The sequence below is a fragment of the Pleurodeles waltl genome, chromosome 3_1, assembly GCF_031143425.1.
Source record: "Pleurodeles waltl isolate 20211129_DDA chromosome 3_1, aPleWal1.hap1.20221129, whole genome shotgun sequence".
Classification (NCBI taxonomy): Eukaryota; Metazoa; Chordata; class Amphibia; order Caudata; family Salamandridae; genus Pleurodeles; species Pleurodeles waltl.
The window spans coordinates 436,321,386-436,344,168 of NC_090440.1; the positions used below are offsets into that span (position 1 = coordinate 436,321,386).

Sequence of the window (22,783 nt, forward strand, 5' to 3'; positions counted from 1 at the left end):
TTTAATCACAAAAAGTGGCATAGAACAGAGTTTTACAATGAGAAGTCGATTTTGGTCACCATCGTTCTTCACATTTATGACACAATGAGGAACAGCCAATTTGCCTGAAAGGAGGCTGACTTGAAGAATGGTGGAGAGAAGAGAGAGTTTGTACTTATTATTGGCTGGCTTTGTCTCTCCCCAGGCTTCACTTTGGCCCTGTGTTGTCAAGGCCAAGGAGATAGATTTTGGGCTAGCAGCTGGAAACAGGGCTGTAATGTAATGTAGATTTATATAGCGCAGCTTATCGCCCGTGAGGGTCTCAAGGAGCTGTCCATGGGCATGGGCATGGGGAGATTAAGTGATTGGTTCAGAATCACAGGATGCTGCACCAATGCCGAGGCTAGAACCTGGATCTCTAGCTCCCAAGACGGTCACTCTGACTGCTGCGCTACATCCTCTCCCTGGCAGGTCTTTCACTATTATGAACATTTGTATGGTTTACTTTCTAGTACAGTCAGCACCACTGGAAAGGTTCATCAGACTACACATTCTTCTAACATTAGTAATCTAACAAATGTACAATGATTCAAAAGTTCAAAATATGTACCTATGGGATGGAAGACACATCCATTCCTTCCCATTTATTCCCAAAATATGCTGATGATAACATTTCTGCTGTCAATACTTTGGTACATTTATATCAAAAAGTCTTCAACACTCATAAATGCTGCACTTACTGTTAACAAACTCCTGCTCTTCAGGGTTGTGGATGCTTGCCAAGTGGGACTGATGATTTCGACACATCGTTTCTGCATCCACCCACGTCTCTCTCTCTGGGAAGTGTTTATAGCAGTTACCCTGGAATTTGGTCCACCCTTCCTCGCATACCTTCAGATCTGAAATGATTTGGAGGAGCATAAATCATAGAAGAGCAGACACTAGTAAGTGCACGGTTCCCAAAGATAGACTGACAAAGTTGGATCATAAAACACTTCAGTGTGAATTCAGAAACCTATTAAATGAAATATGATGATTACCTTCATTAAAGTAGAAGTGACAGTAGCATTGAAGTCGTCATATACCCACGGGCATGGGGAAGCATGGTAAAGAAAGGAGAGATGACAGTCATTTCTTCACTTTTTGGACCACACACAGGGAAGCCCTTATTACATAGGTGGAAAGTGAAGTATCTAGCACACGTTACTGTTTGCCAAAATATATTAAAAGGACTTTAAGGTTAGAAGATTGAAAAGATACTTTATTCGGGAATCTTTCATCTATATGATTGGGAAATTCCATATATTTGCCTTTTACTTTATTGTTTTTAGTTTATATGGCTGATATCCAACTCCAGTGCTCTTTCTGTTAAGTCTATGATTGTATGGCTTTGACTTGTGAATTTAATGAACGTAAACGAAATCAAGTAATTGGTTCACCACTGACAGATTGTTTTAGTATATATTCCTTTTGCAAAAACAAGGAAGTATTATTGAACGAAGAGTGGATTTTAGAGCTGAGTGATCTTTTAGTAATGCCAGGTTTAACAATCCAAGTTCTGGAAATTATTCAGTAGAAGCCAAACGTCTGAATTTGTGTCTGAACATCTGTAAATGCCTACTAGGAGCCTTCTTGTGCACGAGTTGTAGATTGGATATCGAAAAATCAGCGGGGATCAGGAAAGGAATTTCCAATTTCCTGAACTATTTGCTGTGAGAAATTAATCATCAGTGAGAGTTTGGATAACAATATAAACTGGTATCATCTCTGATGGCGTATCTACTAGCTGAATCAGTTGCTGATAATCTGGTAATGAGGCTTAAATACTGCCATAGAATTGAGCTAGCACATTTTGGGGCGTATTTCCAAGCCCCTAGAGCTGCAGTAGCGTCACTTTTTTTTTTTTATGCTACGGCAGTGCGAGCAGTCCCCTACACTGCACCACATTTACAAACTGGTGCAGTGGGACCATTGCACTAGTTTATAAAGGCTTGCCCCACATTATACCTGCGCCAGGAATAATGTATGCAGGGTGGGTGCTCCCACATTGAAAGCCATGGAGAACTGGCACAGTGAAATTTATTACATTTCACTGCGCCCTTCTGTGACTTCACTGCATCAAAAATGCAAAGCCTGCTCACAGCAAGTGTTAAACTGACGTGGGGCTTTTTAACATGGGAGCCTTCTACGCATTGCTGGAGTAGCGCCATTTTTTTGACCCAAGTCCATTAATGTGTCAGTTTATCACCACAGATGCGTCAGAATTTCTGAGACATCTTGGAAATGTGCACCATGGAGCGCTGCATCATAAATGCAGCACTAACATGGCGTTGTTAAGGGCTCCAGGGCTGACACAAGAAAACTGGTGCATCAATTACTCTGTGCCAGTTTCTTGTAAATGTAGCCCTATGTGTTTTGAAAAGGGATGAATGTGTACCTAATTTTGTAGGTGTCTAGACGGTCTGCGGTCTGCTCATATCGAATTTAAAATAACAGGCTTTTACTGCTTGATTTATCTGACTTAGTTATGATTAGCGCTGCCCTTATATTTTACATTTAGTAAACTTATATCATCACCTGTTACTTAATTGTTGTGTCAAAGATCTTTTTTGTCATGAATCTTGTGCAGTGGTTTATTGGGTTTTGCAAATATCTCAACAAGGGAATCCCTTTACATGTTAAACTGGATCAGGGAGACAGCAGTAGTCTTCTGTGGTGCTGTTGTGTCCTTCTACAGGCTGACTGAGTGTGGCTTGCAAGACAGACTTAAACCACTCTAGTAAATGGCATGAGATGGTCACTCATTGCAAACAGAACTCAAGCATAGCGTATTCTGTGATGGCGAATTCTGTTGGATGATGGGGTAGCATGAACGGTGATGTCTCAACAATCTGCAAGTATAATACCTCTATGACGGATGCCATTTTCAGTGCTGGGTTGAAGTCTGAAATTAGTACTGACATATCCTAGGAGCTTTGACTTTAAGTTTCTCTTCTACTTCAGTAGCTAATGCTTCGCCATGATTTCCTTCATGAAAGAGGTTTGTCATGAGAAGTAGGTTGTAGGGAGCTGAGGCTGCATGAGTCCATAGCAGTGGTCTTCAGAGTGATGTGGCTTTTTTGTCTTGTTTGTGCTGAGAGAGATGCCCAAAGACAGTGTAGCGTTAGTTATTTTGATCCAGAGGGCAAGCAGATAGCCTATCAGCAGTTTGTAACATGAGAACAGAATGTGTGTCAGCAAGATTTCTGGTTAGGTCTGAGGAGATACCGGTTTTGTTTTCTATTGCATTACTATGATGGTGAATGTGGACAAGAAGCATGCTTCAGGACCACTTATTACCAATGTTTAGGTGGGGGGCAGATGTCTTCTGCCACTCATTGCTTCCACGCTTGGAAAAAGGGTGGGGATTGAACAAAGTGATTTAGTGGATGGTGTGGAAGAGTTTTGAAACTGATTCTCATCATTTAGAAACTGGGCTCAGATGTGATGGGATATGCTTTGTGTATGTTTCGGGAGTTAATGATGGTTAGAAAATAAAGGCATTTCAATTGTGACACTTTTTTGGAACTAGTACTTTGTCTGATAAGATCTTTCACTAGTGAAACAAATATATGATTTATGATCTTGAATTTAGCAATTTATGATGACTTTGGAACCGTTTCTGTCTTTAGATCCCATACCTACTATTGTCGTCTGTCTTTTTATCTCCTGATGTCAAGACCGAGGGCCATAATTTCATTCTTAAATCAGTACAGCTCGTGAGTAGTATGAGATTTATTATATTTCTGAGTGACAGAACTATACTGAATATATGCAACTGGTTACACGTTATCTGGAAGATGTTGTTCTAAAATATTAAACGAAAGTTGAAAGCATTTTGATCGAGTTGCACAACACACACTGACAATTTGGGACTTCGTAGGTCTATGCTTATTGTGTAGAATTAATGTTCAATAAGGAGTAAGGATGTTCATCTCGAATCAGTTTAAACTTGTTATGCACAAGACAAAAAGAATCAATAAAGAAAACCAAAAGATAAATTATCTCCTGTGGAGAAAAAATGCTGAAACAGAAAAAAATGTTTAGGAATGCATGATTAATACATTGATGCACGAATGACACATGCTAACCATGCTATTCAACATCAACATTTTGTTGCCACCACACCAGCACCAGGTCATTGTTAGGGGTTAGCCAACTGAACCTAGCATAGCCTTTCTTGGTTTTGATGCAGGTGTTAGTAAAATTAGCTCAAGCCAGGTTGCTCGTACCGATCTCACAGAGGTCCCCTCCGTAGCTGGGAAGGCATAAGCATTTGAAAGAGTCGATGCCATCAACGCAGGTAGCTCCATTCAGACAGGGGCTTGAGAGGCACACATCAATGTCTGCAAGAAATCAAGGGTCTGCCGTTAGGACTCCTGGCAGCGAATGTGACAAAAAGGAGAACGCATGTGGTCACTTGTTCCAGGATAGTTTGAGCTGCTGCTGCTGTTGCTAGTTGTTTGCAATGCATACTGTATGCACATGCTTTTCTTAGTGATGCCTTTTAAGATGTCGGCCCAAGACAAGCGAAGCTGGCTTTTGTGCCCCACTACTTTGTATTCTTCAAAGGTCACCTGTCAAGGGTAACTAGTTGTGCTTTATAAACCTCTGTATGTTTATTTCACAAAGAGAGGTTCCTATCCATGGTGCATACTCAGAGCTTATTTTTCCTATTTTATTTTTTATTCCTTGCCCCTTTACACATTACCTGGCATTTCACAACTATGTATAGATCAAACTCAGTGATTGCCATATATTCATATCAACTATTTATGATTATTATTACTAAATGACAACATTGAAATTTTAGAATTGTAGTTGAACTCAAGGGGCCGGTAGAGAGGTGTAACTGTTTATATATGCCATAAGACTTGACATTCTAAAATCCTTCTCTGTAGTTCTCTAGTTATATTATAACTTGCTCTCCTTACTGTGGGTAATGGCCCATAAGGGTTACAGGTCTTGCACTCAAAACTGTAATTGATTTAGATCACATTGGTGACTTATGGTGCTATTACATATGGAAATCAAAATTCAAATGGAATTGCCAGGTAATAGATAAAAAAGCCACCATGTTACAAAGGGATTCATGTATTTATTTTTTCCCGTTTATGTGTACAAAAATCATTCCAACTTTTCCTAATGCAGAAGCTGGGTTAGTGAAAATTGTTAGAGCTCAATATTGCGATTGTGACTGAAAACCATTAAAATGTTTGAAAAAGCCCATTGCTTCATTTGTACGTGCTGCAATACCTACTTATGCAATATTTTACTAATTTCAGTTTTATTCATAATTTCATCGTAATTTGGCTAAACTGTAATTTAAAGCCTAATTTAGAGGTTTGTAGCTAGGATACTCAATCGTAAACATAACAGAATACCCTGTCCGTCAAAACCTCGGTCCACCTGCCACACTTAGAGATGGACAGACCTTAATGTTTCTGTCTTAAGATCCCCCATTGGCTCTATTAATGGAACGCTTCATCCGATGCCCCAGCACAGTAATGGCTGTTGGAGGAAGAATATTACACTGCCTGGCCTGTTTAGGGTGGACGCTGTAATGTCTTTCTTTTCTGTTCATCACTACCAGCAAAAACCTAGTGGCAAGGCCAGAAAAAACAATAATAACTCCTACACCCTGGGGCAAAACTCTGAGGGCATAGGGTCATTTGTCTTTTTGATTTTCAAATACAAACTTGCGCTTTGCAAGTTTATTTTCTAAAAAGCAAAAACTCTGGAAAAGTTTAATGAACGGCCATCAAAACTGACAGCGCCCGTCCAGCAAACATTTTGTACATTGAAAGGAATCTCTGTGATAGCAGTTCCTTTCACTATCCCGGGATGACCACTGAGCCAGTAGTCATCTTTAAATTTGGCAGATGGGAATCCCTTAGGGTGGTGGAGGTAATGTCCTTTGCCACCTTAATGGATGGAGTACTCTCTGCCTTACCTTAAATCAGACCCTATGTTTGTGATAAGCAATTTCACAGTTTGGTTTCTTTTTCTGATTAATAGTTTAGCAGTTCGGTGGTTCCCAGCAGTCAAATGTCCTAAGCCTTTGCATGCTTTATTTTAGGTGATGGGCAAAATTGACACATATCAGACAACACAAATGACCTCACTATGCTGAATAGGTTGAATATAATGGTGAATAGATTTCCATTACATGGTGGGTGCTTTCACAAACTGTTGTTGCACATTTCAGATGCATTAGATTATAGTTTCTGTGTGTCATGGACTTGAACCTCTCTTGCCCCTCATTAGGCGCTGTATTTTGCCCAGGGTGGGCAGCTAGCATTCTAACAGAGCACTCTATCCCTAGCAAAACTCCAGAGACAAGGTCCCATAGGTCTGTCCTATGTCCTTTGAGTACTTGCATGCTTACTCCATGTGCATCAATTAAACAGGACCGTGGGCAATGGAGTGATATATCAGGCACCTCAGAGTTTTGCTTCTTTATGCACTGCTGAGATATGGGTCACTTCCACCGTTTAAGTGAATCACTTCCAAACAGGCCATAGGGCAGGTGGCTTCGATTTTAAGATTGCAAAGGAAAATATATATCTCAAAACTGCTTTTAGGATGCTACGTTGTCAGAAATGATTATCTTTGGCACACTCAGACTGGTCCTTTTTACAGATATCTGCTAACCTAACACGTGACTAACATCTAACCATCATTGAGACCTAGGTGTTGAGAAGGGTGGCTGGAGGATGATAAGCTTGCATTCAGGTGATGTAAGCAAGGTTTTCCGACTCTTATCCTCTGATCCTCTTTCACTAAACCCTTTTCTACAGGAATGTTGCATTCAGTCTCAGACGACCTAAGCCCTCAAGTCGGTTAAAATGCCATGGAAGTACTACCTATCAGTTTGATCAATTAAATCAAAATACTTTTTTTCCGAGTTTGTTTTCCCCATGTTTCTATGAATAATGAACCTGCCTCTCGTACACATATGAAATATCCCCATCCCGGTATTGTCCCTAACTCTGACTTTAATATCCTACAATGCAAGAATCTCCTTCCCTGTCCTTAGCTCAACCTGAAGACGGCAATGGCCGACTCCTGTGAATTCGATGAGCTGTGATTATTCGATGTATTGGGGGTGGCGCACGACGTCACTTCGTGCAACAAGGCGGTGCATGCTATTCACTTTCTCATTTTTTATCTGTTTGTTGGGGCTTGTAGGTGCAAACCAACAAAGGCTTTTTGCGGTTAAGTCATATTATCCTTCAAAGCATATATTCACAACTGTTTGGTTATATCTGGCAGTATGATCTGACATGTTTTCTCTATTAAAAGATTACAATTTGGGCTCAAAAATAATGATGATGATTTCAGATATTTCCCTTAATGCAATTTACAGAAATGCTCGCTAATAATTCATTGTGGGAATATATGCCGGAGATAATGTCATACGACCTAATTCCAGGATGTACCTTTTAGTTTTCAGCAGGCAGCAGCAACAGTAAACATCCACAATTTATAATGGAAATCAAGTGAACCAGCAGAAGGGGTTCTCCTTTTTCATTAGCAATAGCATCTATGTTTAAGCTGGCTGTGGAGCCCGAAATAAAGCATGTGGCAGAAGCAGGATGAACAACAAAGCATAGCAGTCTTTCTTCCCCAATGGTGTCTAGGCACTTCAAACAGCTTTGTACTTCAGGGAGTATACAAAGCACCTGTACATGTTCTGAGTGAGCAACCAGAAAAAGGACATCAAAACAACACAGAAGACTGTAGCAAAGGAAAACATTAATTCAGTGCAAGTCCACATTATCACGTTGGTGCGAGAGGAATCCCAAGCAACAAATTGATGTCAATCTTCAATGGGTGAAGAAATGCACGTGGATGTGAGTGGGCATTTAATGAGTGTGTGATCATGCGTGCATGTTTTAGTGTGAGAGCACAAATGCTCACATGTAGGTTTGTGGGTGCGCTCATGCACGTGTGTGCATATGCGTGCGTGCCCCAACTGTGCTTGTACAATAACATGTACACATATACATATCCTGAATGGCAACGCGGATCTCAATGGGTTTGGGCATCACAATGTCCCAATAAGAATTACGGCCCCTCAGTTTTCGTCAGATTAAAGTTTCTTCTTCTTCTTTTTCATGCAACATCATAGGCCAGGTCCAGAAACAGAAACCAAAGGAATACGCCCAGGTGTGTTAATTGCTCATATTTCACCATTGCACAATTTTACTCCATCTTCACGAACACACACAGAAAACCACAGTTGAAGATTAACTATGATTAAATGACACAAAACTGAAAAAGCTCTGAAATTCTCTACTTATGGTGGGCATTACACAATGCACACCATAACTCATACCCACCGTTTTGTCATTTGTAGACAGCCTTTGTTTATATACCATCACATTAGAAGTGTACTGTACATGATGCAGGGCCTAAATTATGGCATGGATTATTTGTTGCAAATTAGAATTGGCAAACATCAGGGTTTTATCAGTCTTCTGTTCACTAAATTATCATTGACTTTAAATTGTGTGTTTTTTTCAGTCAATTTCATGATGCACCACATTCTCCTGTCATGTACAAATTCTATGCGGTGCATGCACTTTTGGCCAGGCTTTGTGAACAAGTAGCATCAGACTTGCACAGCAGGGACACCAAAATGTATTAGCAAATGAATACTTCTTTGACCCCCATGAAATCTACCACGTCCTCTTGGTGGATTTTCATGAAAGTGAGAAAAACATGGATTGGATAAACTTCATAACTTCTGCCAGATTTCTTGTAGATCTTTCAAACGGTGCCAAAGTTACTAGTAAGCCAAAAATATTTTGACCCCCTCTTTTTACTACCCCTCCTCTTCCAAATTGGCTGTGTATGAAACCCGGTACACTTGTACCGGGTGTAACTTGTTAACTGCATTTCACATTTTGGTGCGGATTCATCAAACAGTGCTTAGTTATAAGAAAATACATTTTTTATTGACCCATCCCATTTTAACGCTGCCACGTCCTGATGAATTAGCAAAGAACTTGATAAGTCAATAGAAAACCAATCCTTCCAAGCCAAACTTTGTGCTGTGCCAATGGTATCAGTAAATAAACACTTGTTTGCTCCCCCCTTAAGTTTTCTCCCCCAATGGATCTAGACAACTTTAACCATATCAAGAGAAGGCTAATAGACTCTGATGAATTTCATTCAAAAACATCTAAGGACACCAGACCAATTATTAAATCAAACTATTTTTTACCACATTCTCTAAATTTGTCCCCTTCTCCTCTGGATTGTCACAAAAGCTGAACTACATGCACTGGGTGCTAACTTCCTAACAGCCTGCCACATCTGATACAGATTCAGCAACATTGCCAAATTTATAAGCACAATAATACTTTATTGACCTCCCCTTTAACTCCATCCTTTGATGGATTGGCATAAAAAAGGACAAACTAATAGATAAATAATGCTTTCAAGCTGCTACCAAATTTTTGCAAGATCATTACACAATGCCAAACTTATTAGCAAATAAACACTTGTAGTTGCCCCCCCTTTCATCTGTGACCCCTCTAGTGGGTCTGCAAAAATGTGACAATAACAAGCGTATTTTCAGCATGCTAAAAGTCTGCCAAATTTCATGCAACTTCAACAGTCAAACAGTGCAAGCGTTATAAGCAAATTAAGATATTCAAAAATGTTAACTTATTGAATGTCCCCTGGCTCTTTTTTCAAATGCTAATATCTCGAGAACTATCTCAAACTACTCAGCAAACAAAAGTATGATTTCAGGGTAAAGCTCTACATTCAAACCCAACTTGGTGTAAATCTTTTGAATGGTTTTAGCTGTAGGTGAGAGCAAAATATACTACAGGAGTTAAAACTGGGAAACAAATCTTTTGTTTACCCTTCTCTTAACTTTTTTGCCCCATGCAAAACTTAAAGAAATTTAGCATGCCAGACTTTCGTTGACTACACTAAGTGAGTGCCAGATCCAGTGAAGATCTGCCAATGGGGACCAAATTTATATGGAAATCAATAAATACCTTTCAATGGAAAGTGTGTCTGAATCATAACTGCCACTGTTCAGACAGACTTTCCACTTGCGACTGACAGTGTGTGTGTGTGTGTGTGTGAAACACACAAATACCATATATATATACTTACATATATATACATATATATCTCTATTATAGTCACCTAACTAAAAAGTCACTTTAACCTTATTTGTTTCAGTGAATTTCTAAGGTTTTTCGTTAAAACATAAACAGATCTTTTTATCACACCTAACTATAACATTACTTTAACCATTTAATCTTTGTTTTTTTTCAGTACATTTCTAAGTTTAAAAAAAAATGTAAAGTGATACTTTATTACTATACATAAGCTAACCCCTGCTGGGCAACCACCCCCCCAAAGGCAGCCAGCCCCGTGCATTGCAGGGTCTTTGGCCATGCACAGCGGGGTGTTGCCCGCAGGCCTTGACTGGGACAAAGACAGCCAACCCCACACTGCATAAATGTAATAACAAAGTAGAGGGAGTATACTGCTCTAAGACTTATTAGGCACTGGGGTCCCCTTACCCTGGGACTGAGTAATTAATAAAGGGAGAGGGCACAGCCCCCCCCACCTGAGTCTTTATAGACACCGGGGACAACATCCCCAGGGGCCCACATCAATTATACTGTATATGGGTGGCCTGGTGCATACCCGGGCACCCACCAACCAACACCCTGGGGGCCACCGGTGAAGCATGGTGTGGGAGCCAGTATTGCTCCCACCTGGAGGGAGCAGCTGTATTTTTTACATGCTCCCTCTGGAAGGGAGCAATATGTGTCTCGCTTCCCTGTCCACAGGAATGTGGGCAGGGAAACAGAAGATAAGTCTACTTCCAGCCGGCAGCAGAATTGAGTTTAATTCTCCTGAAGACTGGGAGTAGACTTAGGGTCTGATTTTGAGGTTGGTGGACGGGTTACTCCATCACAAATATGACAGATGTTCTGTCTGCTGTATTATGATTTCCGTAGGATATAATGGAATTGTAATATGGAAGATGGGATATACATCATGTTTGTGATGTAGTAAGGCCATTCGCAGAACTGTAAATTAGGCCCTTAGTGTTTGCTCTTGTTTAGTGGAAGATTTGCAAATGCTTTCCATGCCAGCGCTAGTGCGCCCAGGGAAACAAATGTGTGCCAGGGATGGGCTCCCTGGGACACAGTAATAAGCTGGCCCCTGGGGTGAGGTCCCTGGAGTTATTAAAGGCTCAGAGAAGGGGGCCACACCATTCCCTCCTTTTTAATTAAAGTTACAGCATTGGGGGAAGGGTTCCCAGGGCCTTTTTAAGAATCAGGGATCAGGAGGAGTGGCCCCTTCCGTTGATAAATACATTGGCAGCTTAGGGAGGAGGGAAAAAAGCTCCCTGGGACATTCAAAATATTCTATTTTTAAAACTGGGTTCAAGGGACTCTTGTGAGAAACCCTCAAACCCAAACATCCAGAAATACAAATATATTTAAACCTTAGTATCTTAAAAACTATTGATCAGATTTATGCCAAATCACACAAAGCACAATTCGTGAACCAAGATCTAGCTTCTTGCCAAATTTGGTGTAATTCCATTCTGCAGTTTATGAAGTAGAGCTGCCTAAAGAAGTCTATTGAAAATGCATGAGGACCCCCTTTTTTTTTGCCCCCACTTCATAGATGACCCCAATAATCACCAGAAATATTTATCAGAAAAAGAGGCAAGGATAACATTTGTGCTGAGTTCTTGGTCATGTGTCTTCTCGGATAAACGAGAATTGGGATACATAGCTTTCACTGCGATAAGTCAAATAGGAGAGGGGTGGTATATCTAAACGACAATTGATGATGCTGTGGAAATTATAGTCCTGAGCTTTGCCCCTGATCAAACAAAGCCAATCAAAAGTAGTACCCGAATAATAATGCAACATCTTTCCTTTATCATATTCATAATGAATTAACATCACAGGACCATTTGGCAGCATAGATACCACATCCCTCTTAAGAATGCATTTTGCATCTTGAATAAACTCTCCTCTAAATGTGTGTACATGAAGGAAATGAAAAATATGTTGTTATGTGTTACATTCTAAAATGCTTACTAATGAGGTGATTCAGTACCTGTGATTTGTACACCATAAAAACGTTAGTGAATTGATTTCCTGAAAAGCAATGATAACTTTTCACCAAGTACTCTTGAATGTGGATGTACAATTCAAGGTTAAAATATTAGCCGTAGGGAATTAAAGAAAAGATGTTGTCACAGTCCGGGTTATACGCTTAGTACCTGCCCTTAAAAATGTACTTGGTAATTTACAATTCTCTGTAATCACGTGGCAATCAACACACTCAACATGACACCAAGATACTGAGGGCCATATTTAAAAGTGGCTTGCACCGCCAGTGCATCACTTTTATCGATGCATTGAGGGTGCAAGCTGCAGACCTATATATACAAGGCCACGCAAAGTCACTTTGCTTCACTTTACATGGCCCTGTAGATACAGAGTAAGGCAATGCAGCGCAAGTAGCTCTGATGCCTTACTCTGCGTCAAAGAGGCATTCCATGGGTTTTGCAGTGGGTTTTCCCCACATAAATCCATTGATTTTGATGCATTCCCAGATTTACAAGGATTTTAAGTCTGGGAATGCGTCAAAAGCCTACGCCTCCCCAGGAAAGGTGCAAGGTAGGCGCAACGAGGAGAAATACTTTAATTTCTCCTAATTTTTTCCTTTTTCTATGTGTGCTGAATTCTGCAGCACACATAGAAAGAGGAAAACGTCTCCCATGATTCTGTTTGTGCAGGAAGATTCTTTTTGTGTAGGAAGGTGTCCCTTCCTGCACAAAAACAATCATCTCCACAATGAATACAACCTTGCACCATGGTACAAGGGGGCCTGTGTTGGCGCATGGCAGTCCATTGTGCGCCAGCGCAGGGGAAAAGGACAGGAATGCAGTGTATCATGTAGATAAGGTGCATTCCTGCCCTTTTCTTTTTATGCAGGGCAGCTCAGCAAGAAAGCTTGTGGCGCTGCCCTTCGTCCAAAGATTGCAAATATGCCCCTGAAACACTCTCTCACGTTGAATCCAAGAGGCTACAGAACGATTTAGCTGAAACAAATTGCAGCCGTAACAAAGTATCTCATTCCACTTAATTCATGGCATTAATTTGTTAGCACATATAACTCGTCTGATGTCCTTCAGATTTTCTAACTTTGTGACATATATTACTGTACACATGACAAGCTAAATCCTTAGGGATTCACAGAATGGCAGTTGCCCATGCACATGTTCCAATTTTAATTCATAATTGACTGTCTTTCTCATTTGACATCCATTATAGTTCTTGTCTTATTGTGAACGAGAGCACAACTGTAGATCAAAAAGGTACAGGTGAAAACACTTTATTCACTACCAGTTATCATTTCTATACTGACATCTAATATTACTGTGCTAGAGTAATAGCAAAATAATGTTGTAGAGTTGGAACACACTGCAGTTCTCAAAGCTTGCAAAAGAGTTATGAAGGAACTGCAGTATATCACTTTCACTTTTTATTACAAATAAATTAGATTTACCTTGTGTATCAGTCATTTCTGGAGACACTTGAGGCGGAACTGCTGTTAAAGTCGGTGGTGTGGTGTCCAGAACTGTGGTACTTTCTGCCATCTCTTCAGACAAAGGTATTGCAGATGATTCTATCTCAAGCTTTGCCTCTTCGGGGCCACCAGGATGCTGTGTTAGTTCAATTTCTGGAATGCTAGTGCTAATAACAATGTCGGGCACAGAGGTTTCACCTGAAACATCCAGGATGGTGAAGTCGGAACTTCCAGAAACATATCCACTCGCTACTGTGCTGGCTTCAGTTGCACGGAATGGTTCCCCACTGATAAAAGGAATGCCTGATGATTCCCCACTAATTGCAGTCACTCCAGAAATGTCTCCACTAATTTCTCCAGATGCGGAAAGTCCAACACTGGTTTCAAAAACGTAGGGAAATGTTAATCCACCCATTTCCTGTGAAACTGTGGGCTTTGATTCTATCTCTGTTAACTCTGAAGAAATTAATGTAACTTTTGAGAGTCCAGATGTTTCTCCACTTAGTTCAGAGACAGCAGAGTGTTCGCCGCTGATGCCAAGAAGTCCAGAAGGTTCTTCAGTTACCTCAACAATGCCAGAGGAAAGTCCACTTGTATCAATAGTCCCTGATGATTCACCACTAATTTCTGGAACTCCAGAGATTTCACCAGAATGGTCGCCTGAAAAAAATCCACTTAGTTCTAAAACTCCAGATGGTCCTTCTCCCGCTTCTTGTGCAACAGGTGACTGTGTGTGCATTTCTACCAATGTGGAATCTATAATTGAGACAGTTGGAAAACCAGATGCCATTCCACTGCCATCATGTGTCCCAGATGGTAATCCACTTAAGTATTCAATTCCAGATGATTCCCCACTAAACTGGCCTTCTCCACTGGTAATCCCACTGACGCCTATATGCCCACTAGTGAATCCTGATATTTCATCAAATCCAGAAATAAAACCACTTATATCAGTAAGACCAGAATATTGTCCACTGACACCAGAGATGTCCCCATCTCCGGAAATGATACCACTAAATTCCACAGACCCTTTGCCTTCCTCCTCTCCAATGGTAGGTGGTGTAAGTTCTACCAAACCACCATCGATAAAAGTAATTCCAGACGCTTCACCACTTTCATAATGGATACCAGAAATCATTCCACTTATGTCTGCATCCCCACTGAAATGTTCTCCACTTACAGAGGATGCTTCTCCACTAATATCCATGATTCCCGATTGGTCTCCACTTATGTCCATTATACCTGACAGTTCCCCACTACTATCAATCATCCCAGAAAGATCCCCACTAACACCAATCACTCCTGACAGGTCTCCACTGATATCACTTACTCCAGATGGTTCTCCACTAATGTCTTGGATGCCAGATGGTTCCCCACTTATATCAAAAGGTGCAGATGAATCACCACTGATTATTATCCCAGACTGATCACCACTGATTTCAAAGAGCCCAGAAACGTCACCACTGCTTTCAATGAATCCAGATTGTTCCCCACTGATATCAAAACCTGAGGGTAACCCACTGATGTCCAAGTCACCGGAGGGTAAGCCTGAGACAGCCCCAGCACCACTGACCTCAGTTATGCCTTGACCTTCTGATTCCATTCCAGGACCTTGTGTTACACCTTCTACCCAAGGAGTATCTATATGTGTAATGGTTGGAAAGCCTGAGGGGAGTCCACTAAGATCATCAATTCCAGATGGGAGTCCACTTACTAACTCGACACCAGATGGCTCTCCACTAATTTCTGGTATCCCAGAAGGCATTCCACTGACTTCTGGAGCACCACTGATTTCTAAGTCCACTGAAGGTAGACCACTGAGGTCAGGAATCCCTGATATGTCTCCTGATACAACTTCTTCTCCAGAGGGCAGCCCACTTATTTCTGGAATGCCAGAAGAAATCCCACTAATGTCTATTTCTCCTGATGGTAGTCCACTTTCCACTTGCTCTCCAGAAGGTAGGCCACTGACATCAATGTCACCAGAAGGTAGGCCACTAACCTCAACCTCTCCAGAGGGTAAGCCACTGACATCCTCTCCAGAGATAATGCCTATTCCAGATGGCATTCCACTTTCACCAACCCCTGATGGTTCACCACTAATTTCTGCTCCAGAGATTTCTCCACTGATGATAGGTTCCCCACTTGGAAGTCCAGATGCCTCCCCAGAAGGTTCTCCACTGACTGATGTTTCTCCAGATGGCTCCCCTGAGGGTACCCCGCTTGCCAACACAGATGAGTCACCGCTGACAAGTTCAGGTATAGTGACAGGGGGAGCAGCCGAAGGAGTTGCTATTAAAAATAAAATTCACACATTACACAGGATTGTACATTAATGCATATATTTGTTTCACCAATATCAAATATATTTACAGTTATTCACTAACTTACAGTTATAGATGACATAGTGGTTGCCTAAAAACTGGTTCTTATACTTCAAGGTTATGTCTTATGCCATCACGTTTTCAGACCGGTGATTAATGGGGATCCTTTAAAATATATGTTTCTTATTTTAAGGGGCGTCCTTTAAATAAACTATTTTGCTTGAGGACATGGCACACAACAACCAAAGTGAAGGTGTATGTGACTCTAGTTGATGAACCATTCAACAGGTCTGTGCTGTGCGCTGCTTCTTGACTCATGATGTGGAAACATTTTAAATTGAGCCACTAAAAATTCAACCTTCTGCATCCTCCATAACATGGGAAATGGGTTAGTAAGATGCGATACATCACAGCAGGCCATTTATGTTTACCATTACAAAAATGAACGGTAAAAAAAAAGTGACTAGACTGGACTACTGCGAAGAACCATTCAACGTAATTTAAAATGGCATCCCTGAAAAGTCAGTGCAGATGGTTTGGAGATGTGAGTAAATTCTGCACCGTCAGTCTGAACAGCATCCATCAACATAAGCTGAAAGGACAAATGATGAGGTATATCTTCAGCAATATAGTTGCCTGAGTTCTGGAATATCCTCGACCAATCTTAGAGCAAAGACTAATTACCGGCTCTTCCAAAACTGCCTTCTAACTGAAATTGACGCTAATGAGCAGCACTGAACTGGGGCAGGAAACTCCCAAATGAACGGGGTCATATTACGTTTGACTGACTGCAAACATACTTTAAGTTTGTCTATGCTAAAAACTCCCTCAGCAGCTAGCTTATGTGAAGAATTATTAGAAAACTGAGGGAACAAGAGAAAATGACCCTTAGTGGCTAGAACTGACATACATCACAGTTAGGCCTCTTATGGGAAATACATGTCATAGGCAAGCTAAGAAAAACTCTAATAAGAATGATGGTTTTTGGATATAGTGCAACTTCATGTGTGCTGGGCCTATATCGCACTGTGCGTACCAGAGTCATGGGACTGCCACAAGATCCCAAAGCCCCTGAAAACCCCCACCATAATTGGTAGGGTCCTCTAGAAACAGTTGTATACCAGAGTGTTTCATTAAAAAATATTGATCATCAAAAATATTGTGTCAAAATACTGTTTACAAAAATTGCCCTATTGGGTGTAGATTTTCTACTGTTAACTCCAATGGGGCTAATTCATTAAGATATCTATGTCATTCGATAGATGTTCTCACAGCATACCCTAGGGACAGACATCTGGCCTAACTTCAATTATGTGTTTCTGACATTTTTGACTGCAAAGTTGAAAGTCAAATAGGGCTCCTGGGATGCCAGAAAACACCAATTGCAATCAGTGCAGCCTACTTGAACTTTTTATTGGAGCTTTCTTTTCTACAATTACAATATTTTCAAAGCTTGTATCCCAGTCTATATACAGCACAGATCTGTAGAGGAACATAAAGCAAGCTTCACGCAGCTTGCCGAAAGATTAACATAGCCCCATTCGTTTAATTAGCAGTACTCACTATCTTTTTATGATATTTCCTCATTGACATTTTTATAGCACAGTACATTAATTCAGACTGCATTAATGAAATAATATGGAGCGAGCCGTTTCCATGGTCCATCACGATTCATCGGGAAACAGACCTTGAAATGGGTAATCGGTACAGCCGCAGTGTCAAGATTTAGGTCAATTGTCATTTAAGCCAATAAAACACAGCAATATAATCATCAAATAGACAAAGAACACTATTGCTTTTTGCTTTCTGCCTATTGTAACGTAAAAAAGATAACACCACCCCCTCTCCTGCTCAGTTCGATGTGTCTGTACTATCCTATGACCCCAATCCGGTGCCACTAAGCCCCATACTGGCGTCCCATTGTTGCCACCATCTTCATGGAGAATCCTGTGCTTCCCTACAGACACTTATTTTTACTGTTAACTAGCAGTGTCTTAAAAATATATTCTTGTTAAAAGTAACACCTTTTATTATACCTCCCCCGTTATTTAGTGTGACTAACTTGTGTTATATTCGTAGAATTATGTGGCAGTAAAGGACCAAATTATGTGGCACAGTGAGCACACTTAGGTGGCAAGAAATACAACATAATGCAGCAAAATCTGTAGTAGTATGATTTAATTATTTTGACATTTTAACAAATATGAATGCGATCTGGGCAAAGCTAAACCTCAATACTACCAGTGTAACACCTGAATACATCAATCAACAACGAAAGGCTGTCTGCTTTACCCTTACACAGGGCCAGCCACTGCGCAGGACCATGTGTGACACTTTGTGTTTAGTATTCTTTCATTCACTTGAGCTAGATCTCATTTTTGGTAATCTGCACCTCATACAGCAGACGGTGACAAAGAAGCAGGCAACTCTATGACCAAAGAGTAGCATGATTCGAGCTGACCTACCTATATGGTATCAATTTCCAATCTTCTTAATAAGTTTTAACAGGTTGTGAAGAGCCATGAAACAAGGGAGGCTTGGTCACCATTTGCAATTCTCTGAACTAGAATCCTAAATTTGTATGGCTACAATGCAACATTTTAATCTACGGGGTGGTTTTTAAAATCAATAGGATCTGGAGAAAAGGAAAATAGATTGCCTTCGTTTTCTAAGAGCTATTTAATTAATTACATCTGCTGGATATTATGGTCTCCTTTTTCACTATATATAACACAAAACGTGCATTGCTTATTAGAAAAAAGAAACTTAACTCACTATACCATCAATTAGCTGATAATCAGTTGCATGGAAACGTCAATATTCAGACAATCACTACGTTTTCTTGAAGCAGGGTGTGTATCACACTAGGGTAATCGTTACACTACCTTTAGCATCAAGGCATTTTACATCCATTCGAGTATAAAACACCCGAATGTGGTGCCACTGTTCTTCCATACATTTGTATAACATTGTATGAAAAACATCTAAAGAAGAACGTATTTATTCCCTGGTACTGATTCACGCAGTGCCCTGATGACTCTGGATTTTTGGCATTGAGTAAATATTTGAATAATTTTTATTTTTGGTATATTGGTATAGGGGGGACATACCAATTGTATACATATTTGATCTGAAAGTATTCTATTCTAGCAGTGGCTATTTACATGGTCAGTCAGAACAAGTTAGTAAACAAACCACACCACGTTGCTTGATACATGTTGAAGTCTTTATATTGTAAGGTTTTAAGTTGTAATGTTTTCCTTGACACACTGACAATCAATTTATTAACAAAAATTCATTTTATTTTGGTGTATGTAATAAAGCTCAGAAACGCTCTAAACGAGACCAACAGATGACCTCATTCATGCATTAACTGATAGTTTAGAGGACTCTGTGGTAAGATTCAGGGTGCTCAGAGTTCACTTACCTGTTAGCATTGACACATCAGTGGGAAGGGCGGTGAAATCAGTGATCCAAAGATCTGTCTGATTCTCAACTTGAGTGGCGAGCTCCATATCCACAGTTGTCTCCTCTCCAGAGGGTATGTCAGTCGCCACAATCTCTTCATCAATCACTGGGGTCACAACCTCCTCTTCCTCTGATGGTATGGCTAAAAATCCAAACAAATGAGAGCAAAATGGTAGAATTTTAGTTGCTAAGGGACACATGCTAATATCATCGTAATCTCATTATATTGCATCAGTCAGGTGCTAACTAACACATCAAGTAGGGAGGTTTTAAGAGGCTACAGATCATGCCTTGCAACACATTGGAAGCCAATGTCAGTACAAACATTGTCACCTACAGTAGGTTAGCAAATGATTAGGAGGTGGCTGTAAGAGTTGGGTGTTCATGATAAGGAGAGAAGATATCAGTAGAAATGGCTCATGATAGATCATAATTGTTTCAAGCTTTGCACCGTATGCCACATTGTGTCAGGACTAGTGCTACATGACATTGCTGGGTAAAAATGAGAATCTGCATACATTGGCCCAATCTCCACAAGAGGATGTGATCCTACTGCTTAATCAATATCTTTGGGTGGATTATGCAGCTGCATACTTAAGACAGTTTATTGTGAGCATTAATTATATGGTGGTGAATGGTAACATAGTCCAGCAGTATCATGGTCCTGTTAGCATACCAAAGGCAAGCACTCTAATGATATAGATCAGTGGTTCCCAAACTTTTTAGAACCCACTTTCTAGAACAACAAACGTTTGTGACCCACCTATATTTAATGGACATAAGGCCAGGCAATTTGTGAATGTAACTAAAGCATTATGTGGCAGAACATTGCCATTTACAGATAAAAAATGCCATTGAAATGCCACTAAATTTGCATAGACATACAGTTTTCGTGATAAATCTATATAGCTATATAGAACACAAATGTTAATGTGTGGAAATCAGGTGGGTGTTTATCATTTGTGCTTCACCAAGTGTCTTAATTAAAATCTCTGTTTCCAGCACACTTCCAAATTTAAGTGTTTAATATTTACTTTCCTAACTGCTGAATGTATAAAGTTAATTTCCAGCTATTTACATTTTGTGGTATATTGCCAAAAGGCAACATACTACATTTTCACATATTTCACTTTAAAAGCTCCTCTCGCTTTGCAGCCAGAGAAAGAAAAATCAACACCAATCCCTATATTAAAATAACAAAGCAGCCTGACATTTGATCTCTGTCTGTGAATCACCAGAGAATGTGACAATGTTACTGCAGAATTTAAAGTAATCTTTATTTATAACTCTGACCCCCAAAAAATTGTCTCCTGACTCAGAGTTTGGGAAACACAAAAGAAGATTTACTCGCTCATTTTCGCTCACACACTGACTGACTCGCTCTCTCAATTACTCCTTCATGATTATGCTGAAGATAGTTTCCTGGCTATAAAATGAACCCTTTCTAGGGTTCAAGGGCTGATTTATTTATGTAGTACCCCACCAGGCCTACATTTAGCCTCTACTCAAACAAGACATGTTTTACCTTAACAGGTGAAACTAATAGAGCTTTGGCACTGGATGTAGTCAGTAACAAGCTGATGTACATTGCTCTGGTACACTGAAGCTCTCACTCAGTTGACCCCTTTGCCACTAAATGCAAGCAATTTGCCCTGTCAGTAGTGTCTTTGATGGGCAAAGTTAAGTGCTCACTGGGAATTCCCTCTTTGTAAACTGATTGAGACATTGGGTCTACTGCCAGAGGTTCACAAATATCCAATTCTAGAAATCGTGAGGTATATTTACAATGCTCCTGTGGTACAATATCACTGCCGGGGCATCACTTTGCCGATGCTCTGGCCACGCAGTGTGTTAGCACATATTTACAAGGCCACATAAAGCCATCTTGCGTGGCTTTTTATGTCCTTGTAAATATACCCCCTTTCATGCATAACTCTGCGTGAACGTGGTGTTCCATGGGTGTTGCTGTGGGAGTTCCCATGCAACAGCCATGGAATCTGACACATTCCCAGATTTACAAAGCTTCCTTAACCTGGGAATGCATCAGATTCCTACATCACTCCAGGCGTAGAGTAAAAGTGGTGCAATGAGGAGAAATAACTTTATTTCCCCTTGTTTTTTGCTCTTTCTATGTGTGCTGCATTCTGCAGCGGATGTATGACGGAACACTGAATGATATTTTTACGAATGGCTTTATAATGCAAGTGTTATAATGAAAATGCCTTTAGAACAAAAGGCTTTTACAAGATTTATTACAACGAATATGCCTTTACAGCAAAAGTCTTTACCACAAAATGTAAGTATTTAATGAGTTAGTATAAACCCTGTATCTATCTATCTATCTATCTATCTATCTATCTATCTATCTATCTATCTATCTATCTATATATATTTATATATATGTAAATATAAATATAAAGTCTAAGATTAAAAGAAATGAAGGAAATGGCAGAGACACAGAAGAGCTATAGAAAAACATCAGAAAAATTGTCTAATAGTTCAGAAAAAGTAATCAGAAGCTCTGACAAAGGAGGGAATATAGTGATCTGGCCCTTATGTGATAATATTGATGAGTCTTCCAGGCCATTAAACGATGAAGTCTGTTACAAAAGAGTGAATATGGCATATGTGGAGAATGTAAAGATTGAATTTGAAAAATAATTAAAGTCATGGAAAGATCAAGGTCTGATTAGTAGTGAAGAATACAGATATCTGAAGGTAGATCATCAAAAATTACCAGTATTCTAGCTGATCCCTAAAATACACAAGAATTCTAGCAAACCACCAAGGAGGCCCATCATTGTAGCACAAGGAAGTCACTTTGAGTTTATCGCAAAATACATATTTAAATTTTTGAATTAATTGGTGCATATTTTCTCTTCAAAGATACCACAGAATTTTTACAACGAGTGTTTGATGTTGGTTGGGAGACAGAAATGATACTTATGACACTTAACATCAAAGCACTATATGCTAGCATCCCACATGAAGATGGAATGAGATCTGTAGAACATTTTTTAAGAGCAAGATTTTGTAAACACAGTAAAATGTTGATTAACATGATAAAATGGTGCGTAAAGCATAATATCTTTTTTTTCAACAATGAAGTTTTTGAACAACAGTGTAGGACTACCATGGAAACCTGCTTCGTTCCCAGTTATGCTAATCTGCAAATGGGCTGGTGGGAGGAGCAGGTTCTCAACAGCCCATTGTTGGATGTTTGGGATGATCATATTGCAATGTGGCTGTGATATATAGACAACATCTTTGTTATCTGGAGAGGAAATGTGGAGAGTGCCAAAGAGTTCATAGACAATATTAATGAAAATGACCTAAATTTGAAATTTAAGGGCAACATCAATAAATAGGAGATT

General features: G+C 40.0%; 1 protein-coding gene across 2 annotated transcripts in view; it reads right to left on the bottom strand.

Moving 5' to 3' along the window:
- ACAN (aggrecan) overlaps window positions 1-22,783 on the bottom strand; it is a 173,801-nt gene that overhangs the window by 21,503 nt on the left and 129,515 nt on the right. Inside the window, exons 11-14 of one of the 2 annotated variants that reach the window (XM_069222714.1) lie at window positions 19,369-19,551; window positions 13,597-15,909; window positions 4,251-4,364; window positions 720-878 (exon numbers count right to left, since the gene is read on the bottom strand). In XM_069222714.1, the coding sequence (XP_069078815.1) occupies window positions 720-878; window positions 4,251-4,364; window positions 13,597-15,909; window positions 19,369-19,551 (2,769 nt within the window). The remainder of the gene's footprint in view (window positions 1-719; window positions 879-4,250; window positions 4,365-13,596; window positions 15,910-19,368; window positions 19,552-22,783) is intronic. The other variant, XM_069222715.1, reaches the window with a different exon arrangement.